A 19,366-nucleotide genomic window follows, 5' to 3' on the forward strand; every position below is an offset into this window, starting at 1 on the left:
CTTACATTTGACTTCAAAATTAAGAGTCTAAAGGGACTGGGAATTACAAGAGTCAGTAGTTATATACCAATGAAAAAACGCTTAGGTTTGCTTGACTACAAGGACTGGGCGTTAGACGCCATTGTTGGAAAGAAAGATTTTTTAAATCTTTCGGTCCGGCATTTAAAGAGTGATACATGGTTTTTGTTGCGCAACTCATAAACGTGGCAATCGGCGCGCTTTGGTGGAATAAGGTGGTACAGCCGTGACCCAGGCACACAGATACCGTCCCAAACTTTCTTGCAGAGTTCGTCTCTTCTCACATTTAAGCGAGTGGAGTTTGCAGCCACAATGGCGTCTTTGTAGCTCAGCGCCGGAAATAATATACGCAGAGCTCTTTTCTGAACTCTTTCGATCATGTCCTTGAGGTAAATTGGTAGGCTAGTAGACCAAGTGACGCAGGCGTATTCGAGGACCGATCGTACCAAGGCATAAAATATGTTAATAAGGTCTTCGGGTGGAATTCCGGACCGCTTGAGCACTCTTAAGATGTAAAGACGTTTTGAGGCTTTGGAGACAATCTCACGCACGTGCTCATTCCACCCAAGAGTGTCGCTGATAGTGACTCCAAGGACCTTGTGTGAGGAGACCCGTTCTAAGGGACGTCCATTGACGCACAAAGGGCCAAGATCTGGCCGTGTTTTAAGCGAACAAATCACAAGTTCCTTGCACTTCTTTGGGTTGAGGTTCATATTATTGCGCGACGACCACTGTGCAATGGCGTCAAGATCTTTCTGAAGGGACGATGTACCGCCTGATGGGATGACCTCGGATATTGTTAGGTCATCTACATATTTCCAGTGGCTCGATAGTAATGGAGTTTCAATCGCGAGATCGTTAATCATCAGGAGGAACAGGATGGGGCCAAGCTTAGTGCCCTGCGGGACTCCAGCGTGCACGGGCAACCAAGGGGATACAATGTTCTTAATCTTAACAGCTTGGCGACGGCCATAAAGAAAACTGCAAATCCAACGGATAATAAAACCACGGACCCCAAGGTGGATGAGTTTATTGACTAAGATAGTGTGGTCAATATGGTCAAAAGCCATAAACCAAGTTGGTGACTGATGTTTCGACAACCTGTGTGGAAGTCATCTTCAGAGTAAAGTGAAGAGTAGTTGTCAGTCATTGATGTTATAAAGTCTGGTCTGTTGAACGTGATTGGTCTATTTAGCCAGGATGTGATTGGCTGGAAGACTCGTGTAGAGTTTGTTAACAGTCATTGGTCGGTTTCGATCCGTCTGTTGTTTGTCGGTCTGTTTGTCGGTTTGTTCACGCCGTTAATGAGTTGTTTGTAAGGTGCTGGTAGTTGTTGACATCTGTTGAGAGGCGTCTGTTCTAAGTTGGTAAACCAGCTTTCCAAAGTCAGTCATTGAAAATAGTTTGTACTGTAGGTTAAGCATTTAGCAGAGTCCTTGTCGATTCTGTGATTAGTTTGTCGGTGATGTTCAGAAATGTGATTGTTTACATCACCATTTCTAGTTGCTCGTTTGTGTTCAGTTAGTCGCGTGTTAAGGTTTCTACCAGTCTCACCAATGTAGGAGGCCTGGCAGTCGGAGCATTCGATCTTATAAATCGCTCCCTGTCTGTTGTTGGGTTCGTCTTTGTCTTTAACGTTGGTCAGTAAATTTCGTAAAGTAGTAATAGGCTTGTGAGCTACGCGAATGTTGTAAGGTTGTAGGATCCGCGCGATAGCCTCAGAAGTGCCTTTGATGTAGGGTATAGTAGCTGTAGTCGTGACAAATGTGGAGTCCGTGTTAGTTTCTGTAGTGTTGGTCGCCCTGTGAGTGTTTCGTTTAATGAAGTCAGTGTTGTAGTTGTTTTTGTCAAAATACATATACCAGATCTCATGTGCTCTAGTGCTAATGTGGGAGAGCTCTTGCTTACCCTTGATGTGAATAAAGCCACTGGCCCGGATGGTTTGTCTGCACGTTTGCTCCGGGAGGCAGCTCCTGTTATTTCTGATCCACTTTCAAAGTTATTCAATATGTCTCTGAATAGAGGAAAACTACCTCGTGACTGGAAGTGTGCCAACATTACCCCAGTTTACAAAAATGGTGGTAAAGAATATGTTTCTAACTATCGTCCAATTTCTCTAACATCGCTTGTAGTTAAGACCCTAGAGAAGCTAGTCACAAGACATATTATGGCTCATCTAGAAGATCATGACTTGTTAAGCCCTCATCAATATGGCTTTCGAGCTGGTTTTTCCTGCACATCCCAACTTATTCGCCTATTTCACTCCTGGGCATCAGCCTTAGATAAAAACAAAACATCAGATGTCGTCTTCCTGGACTTTGAGAAAGCGTTTAACTCAGTCCCACACAAACATCTCATCTCTAAGCTTGGCCGATATGGTATCAATGGTCAGATTCTCGAGTGGCTAGGTAATTTCCTGCAAGATCGTTTCCAACGTGTCGTTCTGGAAGGTGAAAGCTCAGACTGGTCCATGGTTTACTCTGGTGTCCCTCAGGGAAGTATTGTTGGGCCAATGTTGTTCTTGTTGTATGTCAATGATATACCTGAGAACCTATCGTGCTCAAGTGAAATGTTTGCCGATGATACTCTATTGTTTAACTCAGATCAGCCATCATCTGTTCATCAACCTGTGTGTGAAAGCTTGTCTCAGATCGTAGACTGGTGTAAAAAGTGGCTTTTGAAACTTAAAGCATCTAAATGCAAATGTATGAGAATCACAAGATTTAGATCTGTAACACCATGCTCGTACAACATCAATTCAATCCCACTGGAACAGGTTAAAACACACAAACATATTGGAGTCATTATATCATCTGACTTTTCTTGGAAACCGCATATTCTCTCTGTTGCTGCTAAAGCAAATAAGATACTTGGCCTACTAAAGCGCACATTTGGAAAATGCTCTGAAGCAATAACAATTGGATATAAGTCTATGGTTCGGCCAATTGTTGAGTATGCTTGTCCTGTTTGGAATCCACATCAACGATATCTGTCTGATAAGCTTGAAAGAGTGCAAAGGAATGCTTCCAGGTGGATCCTTGGTAGTTCTATCGACTATAGTGAACGTTTGGAGTATCTTGGCTGGCCAACACTCAACTCGCGTCGTGAATTTCTTAGTTTAGTGCAATTATTCAAATTCATTAATGGTTTTTCAAGGGTAGACTTGTGTAATTACTTAACTTTCTCCAATAGTCGGACGAGATCTACCAACAATGTCAAAATCTGGACGCCTTATGCTCGAACAAATATCCTCAAGAACTCTTTTTGGTATAAATATGTAAAAATCTGGAATGACTTGCCAAGTGACATAATTAGCTCTAGCTCTGCTAGTAAGTTTAAAAAAAACTGAAAGAACACATTTTTAAATAATATCAATAATATTTCACCAATATCTATTTATCAATTAAGTTTTTTTCAAATAATTTTTACCTTTACATTTTAGTTCTATTTTTATTGCATATTGCTTTTATTCTAGGGGCTGCCGTTAATGAGGATTTAGTTCCTCTCTGGCTTGACCCTTTTTGCCATTTTGCATTTCGATGCTATTTTTATTTTTTATCTGTCTGTATATATGTTTTAATTATTATCTCTGCTTTTTTATATTATTATTATTATTATCTTATTATTTAGGCAAATGAAGTTATTATAAATAAATAAATAAATGTTTTTCCAATAATTCTTGCGTGCGTGCAACAACTGAGATCGGAAATAAGCAGTGTAAAAAGAATGCGAGTTCCTATGTAATTAGTCAGTGTACCATAAGTTATAATTATTAAATGAAGTAATTTAGTTCATGTAGGAGTTTATTTCCTAAGAATCCTTTTAAACTTTTGTTGAAGTTTTCTTTTTCTCATGGCTTGGATAATTTTTTTGACAGGAATTCTGGATGGTTCCCTGTCTCTTCAATGCAAGTGTCCATTGATTTTCAATTGTTTACAATGTTTTCTGACAGTCAGTCTGTACACAGTAATTGATCGCTCATTTAAACTATAGTCAATATTCACATCTAACATATTACAGTTACCTAGAATAATTATTCCATAATAATTTTCGTAATGACTTAGCACAGCTTTCATATAGATAGTTTCTTGATTACCAAAAGATTTGTGTACAGTAGTTTGACAAGCCCATTCTCCTTGTAATTTAAGGTTTTGATTTTTCAAATAGGATTTGTTTATCCTGTAAACGAACTCAATATTCCCACTATAGGAAAGATGATTATGTTTTCCCTTAAAGCTAAAGTGCTCAATATTCCTCCAAAGTGGCTCAATTATCCCACAATGGAGCTCAGTTTTCCTCCAAAGAGGCTCAATCATCCCACAATGGGGTTTCATATTCCTCCGAAGAGGCTCAATTATCCTCCAAAGAGGCTCAGTTAAGTAAAGATTCAAGTAAGTTTTCCTCATATGAGGCTTATGTACTTCCAAATTATGGAGTATCAGTGAGCAAAAATGTTTATGGAGTATTGGCAAGCGTAAATATTGGTTATAAAGCATTGTCAAATCACATTGGAATACCAAAAAAATTGTTGTATCTTTAGACCTAAAAGCTGAAAAATACTCATGAAACCTTTCGTCTGATTGGTTAGAAACAAATTATGAAGGCTGTGAGAAGTAATTGTTGTAAATAAAATATAAAACCACCTACCTCAATCAATTTCAGAACTCACTTCTACTCGCTCCAAAGCTGAGATCGCAGTAAAATCACACCTCGAGGCAGCTGAGATTTTCGTTTGTCATCAAGGATCATTGGCAAAAAATCATAGTTGATATGAAATGTTCGCGAGAAACCAAAAGATATATATTTGTTATGCTGATTGGCTCCAAAGTATATTTTATTGTTACTTACTTTCGGAAAACTAAGATGATAGCAATAGCAACAGCTGTGCAAGCGCAGTAGTCACTAAAATACAGGAATGGAAGATAAAAGTAATAATATTCAAGTTATAACTTAAACAAAATGAAGCTAAAGGATTAAAAATTCATGCTTACCAATTGTCCTCTCTGTACGCCCAAGAACAGTTGGAACTTAATGCAGTGAAATTTGCAGAATAGTGATGACTTTAAAAACGTTTGAATTGCAACACATTGTGATACAGCCACAAAGCACGAGGTTCAGAAATATGATCCAAAAATGCCACTTATATCTAATTTTAGATAATACCTAATCCAACAACAGTTACACCACAGTTTGGACATTAGGTTCATGGAATTTTAACATACAAGCTAGTTCATTACTAAGAGGCTCACTTTCCTCTCTTTCTTTATGAGAGACACTGGGTGTTTATCTTCAACATGTGCTATATTGTTAATTTCCCTACCACTGCAGTTGTTTGATTGATTGATGTTCCTCAGTAAGAATAGGATAATCTTGAGTACTGACTACGAGCATGTCTCACTGGCAGGTGACCTGTGCTTATTTGAAGAATTTTCTGCTTGGTCTTTATCTAGTCCCTCTCCATTATAATTAGAAGCATCTAGAGGAATGTTAAATTCTAAATTATCAAGCAAGATGTTTTCATAAGGTTTTCCCAGGTTAGCTTCAGTCTTACATGTAGTCTCTAACTGATCATGATCAGTACTATCTAATTAATTTTTAACTGGCCATGGGATATGCCTAAGTCTGACGTACTAAGCAAAGCTCGATGGTCTTCTATTGAAACCACATATAAAGTTAATTTAGCTAAACTGATGTTCAAAATAGATAAGAAGACTTTACCTATATCCATCTTAGATACCACCGAAGAAGTTGACTTGAATACTAAGAAAAATCTAAGAAGTAATGCCAACATAAAAGTACCAAAATTCAATACATATTACATGAAAAACAGTTTTTCCAGAAGAGGACCTATCGTTTTTAACACACTTCTCCAAGAATCAAATTTAAGAAATATAACCATTAAGCAGCTCTCCTCGTTAGCCTACAAATCAAAGGCACTTTTAAATTTGAACTTTAATTCCATTTCTCCACAGACAGTGAATTTTAAGGACCCCAATTTTAAATATTTTTAGATCTTCTAATTTTGATAGGCTACTTTAATTGTTGTATTTTACTACATTTCATTTTATTCCATTTTACGCACGACCCCACAAGCGTGTAGTCGCTTTAACAATTATCGTGTTTAAATAAAGTCTTTGTATTGTATTGTATTGTATCTGTTGGCAAGCTGGTATTGTCATTTTGTCTTATTTCTCAGTTCCACACCAATGTTTGAACAATCAGTCTGTGTCTCCTTATATAAAGGATTATTGGCGTTTAACCAGTTGGATGCTGACAGTATGAACTTAGGTCTAACTGCTTCCAGATCTAAATGTCCTCTGAGCTGAAGTTTTCATTTTGTGGAGAATAAAACCAGAGAGGTCTTCAGAGGGTAATGGAATTTTATGATTTTAGGGGTCTTCTCCATCCTCTCTTCTTTAAACCTTGCCTAACATCTTTCACCAACTTTCTCCTTTTCTTTATCACCAACATGATCACATTCACATTCCATTGTTTCAATGTTAGTAGAACTTTTACAGCATGAAGCGGGGTAGTGGGCTTCTGTGGCCATTATGTCTCTACTAGTTATAGCAAGAATTCTTGCATCATTGTTTAATATTACACAATGACAAAGTGTCGCATCTGCCCTTAGTGGTACAGCCTGGATGAGTTTCTCCCTTAACTTTGAATTTTTCAACAATTAAACCTTATTACAGAAAATGCATATGGGATCATTGCGTGCAAACATGGGACTAGGTTCTTCCTCAACTGATTCTTTTTTTCGCTCAATAGATTCTAAATCTCTTTTCATATTAAACAGGCTTCTACATTTTGGGTGGTAGGCAATGTTTGCTGTGATTTTCGTCGACTTTTGGTGACGTTTAAAACTGTTTGATGATTTTGAACTTTGGCTGGTACAGCCTGGATGAGTTTCTCCCTTGAGTTTGAATTTTTTAACAATTAAACCTTGTTACAGAAAATGGATACAGGATCATTGTATGCATACATGGGACTGGATTCTTCGTCAAGTGACTCGTTTTTTCCACCTAATGGATTCTTAATCTCTTTTTACATAGTAAACAGGCTTCTACATTTTGGGTGGTAGGCAGTGTTTGGTACGTGATTTTCATGATGGTTTTGAACTTTGGCTGGTTCCAACAAAGCCAACCAAGCTGATGTCGTTTGGAGAGACAAGATTCTCATCCTCCTTGTCACATGCTGCATAGTGTATTATGCACTAGCACTCGTACTCTACCATTCAATTTGAATAGCAAATGCAAGCTTAGTGAATAGAGAATTTGCATAAAAAATGTATTATTTAATCCTAAACAGTATCATATTAGGAAGCATAAATGATATCAACAATTTCATTTGTGATAGATGCGTTAATAAAACAGTAGTACTTCAAGTATCTTCAGACTTTAGATCAAACAGAAAGGATGATTTTTAAAACATTAAAAGAATTGATGCAAGCTGATTTATTTCCATATAATACAAAGTACAATTTAGTTGCTTCTTCATAATGCAAAGTACAATTTACAAGTTCAAAAATAGATAAAAGGTGAGTAACTGAAAAGAAACCGAGAAACAAAGTTGTTTTTTTACCATAAATGGGAGGAAGTTTTAAAAAATACTGGAGTTTTTATGTAGAAGGTTACAGATATTTCCAGCTATTGATTGCCACAACAAAACAGGCTGTTTTTTCTTTGTTTGTACCAAAGGTTGTTTTTTTCATGCCATTTTACAATCCAAACAAAGTTTGTAAAACTGAGTCATGCAAAATCCAGAGCATACAAAACTAAAATGTTTACAATATTTGATTTTTGTGTAATTAAGTGACTGGTAGTTGTCTAGTAGATTAACGGACCTGAACAAAGTTTACCTTCTTAAAATGGTGGACACATCAAGCAAGTTCTCAAACATGGCATAAACTAACATGTTGCTCATCAAAATTTGCAGGCTCATGTTGTTAAATTCTGTATTTTAATGCTTTGCAATCATGATATTATAGGATTACAACAAAACCGTACATATATTCAACATGCTTCTTTGGTTTCCACAACACTCGCAACTGAGCATGCATGGCATTGTGGGATGTCCAATACATAAACTTACGGTTGACTCAAACATCCAGTTTTAATGCAATACACATGTATTAAACAAAATGTGCTTAAACACATTAAATATACTCTTAAAAGTATAGTTATGTCTCCACTCTACATTTCATCACATTCTATAGGCATTTGTAGCTGCACATAATTGAACATCTAGGCCTAATGTGCTGTAGCTTCAGAGGGGCGACACAGTCCTGAATTTTCTGCCAGGATAGTGCTTTACATCGACTTTCAAAGCAACAGCCAGTGAATAAGTGGAATGTACGATCCTTGTACTCTGGACAGGCGATTGCAACAGTACTAGAAGAGTCACAGTAACACAAGAAATGTCTGCTTGCCATTTCATGATCCTCTCTGAAAAATGGTGTTCGTCAGATATTCATATTGAATGAATTGAGGGTCACTAAACACATGCTAACAAAATCTTCAAAATTTTTCTTCAGGGCAGCTATTTTGCATTTAGGGTTGTCATTCTCTCTTTCAAGCAAAATAACAGATGGGTTAGACATGGCTAAAGAGAAACATTAATGCAGAGTAATCATTTCCATGTTTGCACACCTACTAAAGCTGCGTAACTTTTCATATGTATATGCTTTTATTTGCATTATTTAAAGGAGTGCATTTGTGATAGTAGCAGCACTGCCATAATGCCTTCCTAACTCTGTCCAAAGTTCACTCTACAGTGCACTAGGATCAAAATGTTTGCACTTCTGATAGCTGTCAACAAACCTTCGAGGCTCTGCCTATAAAACTTAGCAGATAATTTATCTCCTGAATGGCAAAAAACTTGACAACTTCTGTTATAGGTTAGAGGCCATTTTCTAAGATTGAAAAAGCTTGGGATTTCCATTAAAAATGTGTTGGTGGCACTTATATAAATTTTGACATGTGAGGCCACAACCATTTTTTTATTTTCCTCGGTAAATGTCTTTATCAACTGGCTGGCAGTAATGGGGTTGATGCAACATATGTCTGGGTAAAGGCCTGGTTTACAACAATGTGCAGTTTTCTATGTGACACTTTGGACATCCATTGAGTAGGGTTTTTGCATTCCCAATTTACGTTTTAACTGGGAGATTGTCTTTATGTGCAACCAAGTTAACACAAACAAATGTTATTTGTGTCAATGCTTTGCTACTTGGACACAAGTGACATGAGAGATGAAAATGGAATAACTCTCAACCCAGACAAAACGGAAGTTCTATATTAAACATCACAGCATCATGATCAAATTCTTGTACTTAATATTATCAATTGCAAATATTGCACCTATACTACTTGATCTTGGTCAGAGGGTCCTTGTTGACTAACATTTTTAAATGACAAAACATATTAACAACATTTTTAAATCGGTTATGGCCTTAAAAGTAAGCAATAAAACTTTCTCAGTAATGGTGCAACATGACAAAATTTGCCTTCTTCAAGTACAAGACAAGCAGCTGAGTTCAGAACTGTCTGCAATTTCTTTAGCTGACATGCTGACATTGCATTGAAAGTAAAATACTTTTTAATAATGATGATAAGAAGAACTTCATTAAGACACAAGCACACTGACGAGCTTGGAAAGCTTGTGACAAAACTGTACAGGTATAACTAAATTAGTAAGCAAATCTATATTTTTACAAAACAGAAAAATACAATAGTTTATTGACACTCCCCTATTGAAGCTTTGAAGTGACAATGCAAGAAAACTAAACTGATTGAATTAAAAGATGTGGTTTACAATTCAATAAAGGGAGAAAGAACGTGGTGAACAATAAACAATAGAAACATGCCTATTTAAAAATAAATAATACTTTAAATACTTAAGTATTTTAAAGCACCATTATAAAGTGTTATTTAAAAAGTCAGTAATCAATTTTCATTTTCAGGTAAAATTTAAAAGTTTTAAGAGTGTTGTCTAGGTTGTTCCAGATGTGCATCATGTGGTAGTAAACTGTTCTCTGTTTGGCATTTGATTTATAAAAGGGGATGTTGAATAGTTGACAACTTCAGGTCATACGTCTGGTGACTGCAATTCTTGTGGTGATTTGATCACTGAGGTAACGGGGTTCTTGAACTGACATACAATTAAATGCCATGACAGTGTGGGAGAACAGTTTTTGCTTCGAAACCATAGTAGATGGGGGATTATGAGCTGTTATGGAACCGACAATGAGCAGACCGCAAATGGGTATGAGGATATGCTTTAATGAGAAGATGAGTATACAAGGGGCCCACTAGTGTCTGATGAAACACCATATATGAAATTTAGCGTCATATTGTACAAGCTTGGTTATCCAGTTAAGTGGATTAAGGGCTAATCCCATATCCTTCCTTCTAGACTTTGAGTAAATACGAAATGTTTATTAGTTCTAACTAATCAACGTTTTGATCAAATTTGACATCTGTAGATGTAAAGGAGAGTCAGTATCCAAGTTTTATTTTAAGTAAAACCTAATCTTTCCAAAGGGATAACTCTTTGTCCAGAGCAGGTAGAAGCAACAGGAATTCCTGAATTTGTCCTTGGGACTGGTTCTTTTCCTTTGTCTACTTCACTCTAGGTTTGGCCAGTAGGATTAACAGTGGAAGACTGAAGCAAATCTCATGGTGGCAGTGCTGTATCTTTTGGGTTTGGAGTAAGCTGCCATCAGTTTTGTCTTACTGAAGCGTTGTTGTTGGTTTCAGTTAGGTTAGATCTCAGCTCAGGAGTCTTTTTAACAATCACCACATTCTCTCAACAGTTGGAGATGTATACACCATCGCCTGGTAAGAGATTGCTCGGTTCCTTAGCTGTGTGTCACTCGTTGTAATGTACAGCTTGCTTGGTCTTTATCTTCTCTTCCATCTCAGGGAGTTTATCAGGCTAGCTCTGGCCTCTGAGGTATTAGTTTGGACAAAACTGTGGGGAGAGCGATGCATATCAATCAACCCAACTTTAGTTATGGAGGTTAGCATGAAACAGTTACAATACTGATAAACTTGTGACCCTCCTACATTAATATATCCTATGTATGTACTTAAAATATCCCTCTCTCTCTCTCTCTCTCTCTCTCTCTCTCTCTCTCTCTCTCTCTCTCTCTCTCTCTCTCTCTCTCTCTCTCTCTCTCTCTCTCTCTCTCTCTCTCTCTCTCTCTCTCTCTCAGTCTCTCCAGATTCATCGCTGAGTATCTGCTACCTTTTCTCCTCTTCTCTTTTTAATTAAAAATTTTCCAATATTTTCCCGTTTTTACAGTGAAATATCTCATTCTATTTTTCACTTATAATACATCTATTCAAAGTTACCGACCAATATGAAATCTTCAGTCAGTATATCAATCTAAACACGACCAACGTAGCAAATAATCAATGTTTGGCACATCCATAAAAAAAGGCACAAAAATAAAAAATTTTGACGGACTTTAAAGGTCTTCTAGGTCTTTTTTTTATTGCTGTAAAAGCCCTCTGGGATCTGTAATATTTTACTTTCCACACTATCTTAATTTTAGAATAAAACCCTGTTCCCACATATAGTATCAACTCGACCTAACAAGTCAAGATTTTTTGAGAAGGTCAATAATCTTTTTTCTTTATAAAATCAGTATATTTTACATTAAATGCGCTTTTTTGGTACGAAAGTTCAGTGCTTGTGAAAGGAAACATGTTGAACCTGTTTTTTGAATTATATGTTGTAATTAAACGATTTTATTACACAAAAGCCACTCCGTAGCAAATACCCATTTGATGTAGCAAGTACCCACTTTTTGTAGCAAAGACCCATTTGTACTTCTTTTGCTCTAGAAACATTTTTTTGGGAGTAAAAGATTAAGTTTTAGGGAACTATTTGCATATTGCTTGAGAACAATCTACCCTCTGTATTTTTCAATTTGAAATATAACACGCTTTACTGACAAAAAGAGCGTACATAGGCATTTTTATAAGGAATAGTTTCATCTCCAAATGGCTGAGATATTAAGCAATTAAAAGTGTTGTGGAAAGGATTTTTTTAATGTTTTGTTAGTTAAATCATGATAGCATCTTAATCTTATAAATGCGTTACTTTACATAGGTAGTGATTTGAGCGACTACTAGCGCTTATTGTGGTGTGAAAAATTTCCTTCAAGTGCTACTTTAGATAGCATAACATGCATCAGCATTTAATCCTTATTCAAATCCGAAAGGGACAAAAATTTTTCCAGTGTACCCTTCGTTCTGCTTTTACTGCATTTATAGTTCTGTTGGAATGTGAACCTAATTTTTTTGTAGTGAAGGCCTATTTCAGCTTTAAATACGTGCATGATTCTGTTATAATGTTAACTTCTTTTTTCCTAAAATACACTTAATTGAGTTTTAAATTGCGCAAAGCCTTGTTACAATGTAAGCTTAGGTTTGATTCATGTTTAAACTTGATTCAGTTTTAAATGCCCGCACAACTCTATTCATACAAGTTTAGTTGTATTTCTGGTAAACGCCTTGTTCTGTTCTATATGTGCAAATATAACTCACTTTGTGACTTTAGCCTATTTCCAGTTTATTTGTGATATAGCTTTAAAAGGGCTCATAATGCTGCAATGTGAGCTTGGTATTCTTTCTAGTTTATGCTTAGCTTGGTTGAGTTTTAAGCGGTATGCATAGCTTTGTTACAATATGAGTTTACTTTTGTCTCTTTTGTGTGTTTATCCAGTATGCCTAGTTTAGTTTAAAATATACACATAACTCTCTAACAATACAAGCTTAGTTTTATTTCCAGTGTGCACTAAGTGCAGTGTCAATTGCACACATTACTAAGATACCACGGGATCTAAGTCTTTCTGGTATACATCTTGTTCAGTTTCAAAGGTAGGTATTACTCTGTTATAATGTGAACTTAGTGTTGTTTCTAATATACCCTTGCTTGAGTTTTAAATGCGTGCAAAACTTAGCTACAATGTGGGCTTAGTTTTGTTTACCGTGTCAGCCAAGTTCAGTTTTAATTGCTTGCATAAATCATATATTAAAACGTGAGTTTAGTTTTTGTTTCTAGTGTGTGTCAAGTTAAGTGTAATTTTAAATGAGCTTACAACTCAGTTACAATGTGAGCTTAGTTTTGTGTGTGCATAACCCAGTTTTAATATCATATGAGCTTAATTAGTTTTGTTTGCTGTCCATGCCTAGTTCAGTTTTAAATGTGAGTATAGCTCAGATAGAATGTGAGCATAGTTTTGTATGCAGTGTACTCCTAGTTCAGTTTTAAATTCGTGCATAAGTCAACTCCAATGCAGGCTTAGTTTCAGGCTTTAGCTCAGTTTCCAACACACCCAGTTTCAGATGGGCACATATAGTTCACGAGTTCTTTTTCCTGTATGACTCCAACACTTAAAAATAACTTACTTCTTGATTCATAATTGCGTGTTTTTCACCTGAAGGTATATTTATTCACTCTTTACATTTCATTTTGGTCTTTATTTGCTATGTATTATACTTTACATAGCATTTTGCTAGTGCAGAGAAACAGGGCCACAGATAGCTGCATCTAACGAATTTGTTTCCTCTAAGATACATTGAGCAATAAAGTATGAAGAAAAGATGGACGTAGGAAAGCTTATATTTTAGGGCTGATTTTACAGGCTGATAGTAATAGAAGCGTCCCCTTTTTAAATGATAAACATCAACCATTCCAGGGGCGGATCCAGGAATTTCTGAATGGGGGGGTTGTACACTACTGAAGTAACCTTGAACACCAATGGTGTGGAAGGCGAGTGACGGCCCCTGCCTCTGGCGCGATCTCTTGAGTGGGTCGGGAGCCATACCCCTCCCCCCAAAACATAATGTTTACGATTTTTCCCTCTAAAATGCCATTAGCAGAATTCCTGAGACTTAAAAAGCGTTGTAAAGGCATGATATAAAATCTGGAATTTACTTTATTTCTCATTCAGAAACCCAAAAATAATAATGCATGATTGAAAGGGACGGCAGTATCAACAATAGTTATTTGAACCTCAACGTACCTCAATCAAACAACGTAGCCTGAAATAGTCTTCTAGGGTGAGCTTTTACAAAAGCCTCGCAGATCTCGTCTACTTCGAATCTCTCCGGGTAATACATGTCGATCACGGCGAGATCTGAGAAGCGCTCTTCAGACATCGTTGATCTGGTGCAGGTCTTGATCCGTTTCATGAGTGAAAAGGACCGCTCAGCTTCCGCACTACTGATTGGTAGGGTGCATGCAATTAGAAGAAGACGATGGATGTTTGGAAAAGTATCCTCGTCACACGCACCAAGTGCTAATAGAAGATTGTTTGGAAGTTCCTTCTCTGCTGACTGCCACATAAGGGATTTGGGAAATGGAAGGTCATTCTCCCAGAACAACATGCCTTTTGCTGCTTCAGATAGCTCCTGGGAGTTATTAACTATGATTGAGGGTACTAGATAAAGCAAGTGACGGGCGTGGCGATCCTCGCCAGAAAATCGGTCTTGCATGTGAATAATCAGGGAATCAAGAAGGGGAATAGCCACAGATTTTTTGTAATGGTCAATTGGAGTAGAACTGGGAATGTTTGAGCGATTCCTCTGTATGCTAGTCTTTTTGGGTACAGCTTCAACGATTCCTAGTTTCCCAGAAAGGTCTAACATTTCTTTGTACCAGACTTGAAAGTCAACGTCAATGTTTTTTTCTAGCAGACTTGATGTTTCCAATTACTTCGTCAACCATCGTGTAAGCTTCAAAAATATCTTGATCTTGTTTCTGCAGCTTTGATGCAAGAGCTTTAACTTCATCAAGAATATTCTTGGTTGTAATGAAAACCACTACAGTCTGGAATGTCAACAAAGAGGCTTTCAGTCCCTGGGCTTTTGTGATGGTATCTTTGTCCCAATTCCAGCTTCCAGAAGACGATTTCAAATATGGGTACTCGTGGGGGGAAATAACTGCATCTAGAAAGGTGACAAGGAGCTCATACATTTCCAGGAAAACATCTAGGCACGTGTGTCTTTCCACCCAGCGTGTCTTGCAAAGACCTGGAAGCTTGCTGTGAGAATTCTCAGGCAGGTATTCTTTCAGTGTCAACTTGAACAGCTGCTGTCGCTTTGGGCTGTTATTTAAAAAAAGATATGCCTCGTTAATCAGGCCTATCAAATTTCGCACTTCTGGCAGTTTGCATGTTGCTGCGATGGAGAGGTTCAGGCAGTGAGCATAACAATGCGTGTAAAGAGCTAACGGACTGGTCTCTTTTATCTTCGCCTGCACTCCTTCCTTTCCACTTGACATAACGGAGGCTCCATCATATGCCTGACCACGGATGTTGCTAGGATCCAAAGAAAAAGATGGGTCAGAGAGAGATTCCAAAATCTTTCTTGAAATCATGGCGGCATTTGTTCGTTCCAAGTGCATGAAACTAATTAGGCATTCTTTGACATGAGGATCGTTTGGCGTTGACTGGTCCACAAAACTCAAGCATAAAGATAAGATTTCCTGGTTTGAGTGTGGATCTGTACACTCATCTGCTATAATCGTGAAAGGAAGGTCCTTGGTCCTTAGGTCTTTTGTCAGCCTTTCCTTAATTTTTGACACATACACGTGAATGACATCATTCTGGATAGTTTTGCTAGTATATCTTGCTTTTCTGTTTGATGACAAGAGGTGCTTCTGAAGAGAGTCGTTTCCTTTCGCCAATAATTGTAGCAGGGCAACAAAGTTTCCTCTGTTAATTTCATAACTAGAAAAATCAACACGATCATCACGATGACCTCTAAAGGCCAGACTCTGCTTTGCCAGAAACTCTACAGCCAAAACAATCTGTCGTAGAATTTCTTTGTTCTCAGTGGCTTGATTGGCTACGGACGTCGTCAGCTGGGAATCTACTCTACACCTGTCAGGATTCTCAAAAGTTTGTTTGAAGAGGTCTGCCTGTTCAGTTGCATATTTATGCATCACAGATTGCTCATAATTTCAAATGATTGCTCAAAATTTCAATTGACAATATTTGAAGTTGTCATACACACAAATTAAAAAAAAAATACCATAGCCTGCTGATACAAAATGTCTTGGTTAGACCTTCAGTAAATGTGATAATAAACTATTTTCTATAATACAACACTGTTATGCCACCGTGTTATATAACATATTTTTACTCTTAGCGGCAAACAAAACTAACGTCATATTCTTCCCCTAGAGCATAGATATGTTCTTTATCTTCAGAACTGCAAGATATTTCAAGAAACTGAAGGTGATTCAATTTTTGCAAAATCAGTCTTATGTCTTCCCTCGCAAGGCTTACACCAACCAGGCACAGAATATTCAATTAGCATAAAGAGGCAGTAATTGTTGCCACTTGGTTGGCAGTGAATCCTACTCGGTTGAGCGATAATATTCTAAGATTTCTTAATTGCTTTAAAATAGCAGTACAACAACAGGTATCTATTTTTTGACAGTCATTAAGGATCAAGGTTTCAAGAGGAGAGGACTCAATCAATAGGAAATTAAGGGATGATATCGGTTGTCCACTTAAATCCAAATATCTCAAATGTTTAGAAAATTCTATACTATTTCTTAGTAATGCTTCCAGCCTCATTTCGGATGTTGTCATTTCGATATATCTTATGGATAAATATTTGGAGTGTGACATGATGTTCATAAATTGTTCTTCACTTAAATATGTTATGTGCCACTCATCAAGAAGGAGGCAACTCCACAGAATGTTGTTATTGTTTACAATGTGCCTCCACCTTCGTGAGACCAGGCACAATGTTTTAAGCATTTCTTTAAGGGAGAAGTTTTTAAACACCTCGACCAATACCTCATCAGGCAAAGCTGTGTACAAAACGAAATTAATACTAGTCAGTTTTACTTGGAATTCTCCAGACTTCTTGCATCATTTGAATAAATACTTTTTTTCTCGGACTGGTCAATATAAGTTTAACATTCAGATAAAAAAAAAAAAAATTAGAATTTTCTACCTTCGATCCCGGACACTCCAGCTTGATCGTCTGGGTTGCTGAGTTTTGGCAGCTTGTTCGGAGGAGCAGAACAGCTTCTTTCTGTATTTATCATGACAGTTCATTTAGAGAAGTATTAATTAAGTCTTAATATCATGATAAATTTTAATGTATCTGCCTCGGTTTAATGACAATTTTAATTCTGCTTACCTTCGTTAATACCTTCATTATTACTCGCAGATTCTTCAGACCTTGATTCGTCAGTCGCTGAATCTGCAAAATGTTTATATTTGAAAGGAATGATTATCTCGCCAGCCAGTTGGCAAGATGGCGGCGTGATGGAAAACGCATGCACTTTGTTTATAAATTACACGGTATGTCGAGGATGCTGGCTGTTGAAAACAGTTTTTGGTGTTATAGAATTAAAATAAACTACTTCTTTTGAAAAAGAACCACGAACTTACCTGATTTCTTTGCATAAAAGTCTGTTATTTTCCGTCAAACGTTGTACTCACTTCAACGATACTCAAGCATTCGGTCGGTCTCAATCCCCCTCGTTTACTTTTCAATGAATGTCACCTGTTCATGTCGCCTGTTTTAATATACCTGAACCTGATACGACCTTTGCGAAATGTACATTATCTTTTCATAACTTGACAAGCAGTCGAATGATAAAAGTGAAATAACTTCGTAAAAACAATTTTATTCTATTATTTTTAGAAAGAATCAAGCAAAATAACAATAACAAAAAAAAGCTGCTCAAAGCGGGGGTTGCAACCCCCTCAACCCCTCCCCTGGATCCGCCTCTGCATTCCCCCTAATTATACCAACAAATGAACGCAGTCTTCAACCAACATGGGTATTGGGCACTTATCTTCCTAGGTAAGGGTATTCCCAAGCTGAGCAAAGTGGCCACAACAACAAAAACAACACCAGCAACAATTTATTTGTCAGCTACTTTACGTCATACGAATTGATATATCGTTGTGATTAAACACAACCGATTTTTGAAATTAAATTCAAGTTGAAATCTAAAAGTAGAATTGAAATTATCTCAAGAAAACATTTCATTCCTTAAACTCCTAGTCAAATGTTTTAACATGTAATCATTATACTTCTTAACCCTTTTTCTTACATTATATGAACAAGAATAACTAAATCAATTGTTTTACTAAAAACCTACTAGTAGTTCAAACGTTGATAAAGACAACAACATCTCGATCCTCTTGAAAAAACCAACTTCAAAAACTGTGGAACGCCATTAAGTCAACAACAGCCACTTACATCCTGCAACAGAATAGATAAAAAGTAATTTAGCCTATCAGAGAACAGCATTCAAGATAGTAGGTGTAAATTAATATATAGATTTAGCCAAGCCTAAAAGCAGAGCTCGCATTTTTTTCCCCGCATGATTACTTTTTCTCACTTAGTTGTCTTCTCTTTGCCTCCTGAGGTACTTTATCATTGAGGTGCTGCTTAGCTCTTTGGACTTCATCCTCATCTTCTTCTTTTCCGGTAATCAGGCCTAGCTTCAGTGCTTTTTGATTTCTAAGCACCGTCTTCCAAACTACTTCCCTCTTTATTGCATTATTGTCAATGAGGTCTTTTGTTAAACTGAGTAGGTACCTTGTCTGTTCATTGGTGAACTTTCTCCAAAATTGCAAAGATTTGCTTGAGACAGACAGAGCGCTTGACACTGATGGTACTTTCTGAAATTCTGTTTCTTTCAGGTAGTGTAGAACTTTCTTGGAGCTGGTCAGCTGCTCACCGAGGGGCTGCAAATTTTTAAACGTGGTCTTCTCCTAGTTGATAGAGTTTCAGGACAACTGTTTTGATGGAACGTGATTTGAGCATGCTCAATTTCACCACTTTTTCACTGACATCTTTCTCTTTGATAGAGCTTGTTTCTATTTCAAGTGGGAAAAGCTTCTCTAACTCTTTGGTTTCCACTGCTGTTCAAGCGTCAGAAACTTCGCTCTCTTTCTTTGCTTGAGTATCTTCGCGTGTCTGAAGAGAAACAAGCTTCCTGAATGCCGTTCTTCCCAAATCAGTTTCTGTTACTTTGTCGTGGACTTGGTAGAATTTTGCTTGTGTTTCTGTCTTGTGCTGCGCAAGAGTAGCTAAATGATCTCTTTCATCAGGCATGTGAACATGCATTCCAGTTGAAAGGGATTTCCGGATTATTGTTGCAGATATCTTTCCTTTGAGTTCTATTCCCTCTCTTTGGAATGTTCTCCAAATGCAAGTGGAAACTTGTGATGATGTCAATGGCAAACTGTTTCTTGAGACAAACAGTTGCTCTATTTGAGAATCTGGTGTAACAAACTGGCTTCTCAATGTCCTCTGGTACGTGTCAAGTAGAAGGTATAAGTCATCATATATCC

The 19,366-nt window shown here is 37.2% G+C and overlaps 1 protein-coding gene and 1 long non-coding RNA gene across 2 annotated transcripts; both read right to left on the minus strand.

Moving 5' to 3' along the window:
* Positions 1–14,057: 14,057 nt before the first annotated feature.
* Positions 14,058–17,474, minus strand: LOC149046823 (52 kDa repressor of the inhibitor of the protein kinase-like; the record flags this gene model as incomplete). The annotated part of the gene is made up of 3 exons (XM_089205445.1): positions 14,058–14,687; positions 16,231–16,239; positions 17,436–17,474. Coding segments are annotated over 3 exons (678 nt in total), but the record flags the coding sequence as incomplete, so codon positions are not given.
* On the minus strand, positions 16,391–17,387 carry LOC149046824 (uncharacterized). Its single transcript, XR_016186139.1, has 3 exons — positions 17,193–17,387; positions 17,004–17,084; positions 16,391–16,857 (listed from the first exon to the last, which is right to left on the minus strand). It is a non-coding gene; the product is annotated as an uncharacterized LOC149046824 (long non-coding RNA).
* Positions 17,475–19,366: the final 1,892 nt, after the last annotated feature.

The sequence above is a fragment of the Pocillopora damicornis genome, chromosome 4, assembly GCF_964200805.1.
Source record: "Pocillopora damicornis chromosome 4, jaPocDami1.2, whole genome shotgun sequence".
Lineage (NCBI taxonomy): Eukaryota > Metazoa > Cnidaria > Anthozoa > Scleractinia > Pocilloporidae > Pocillopora > Pocillopora damicornis.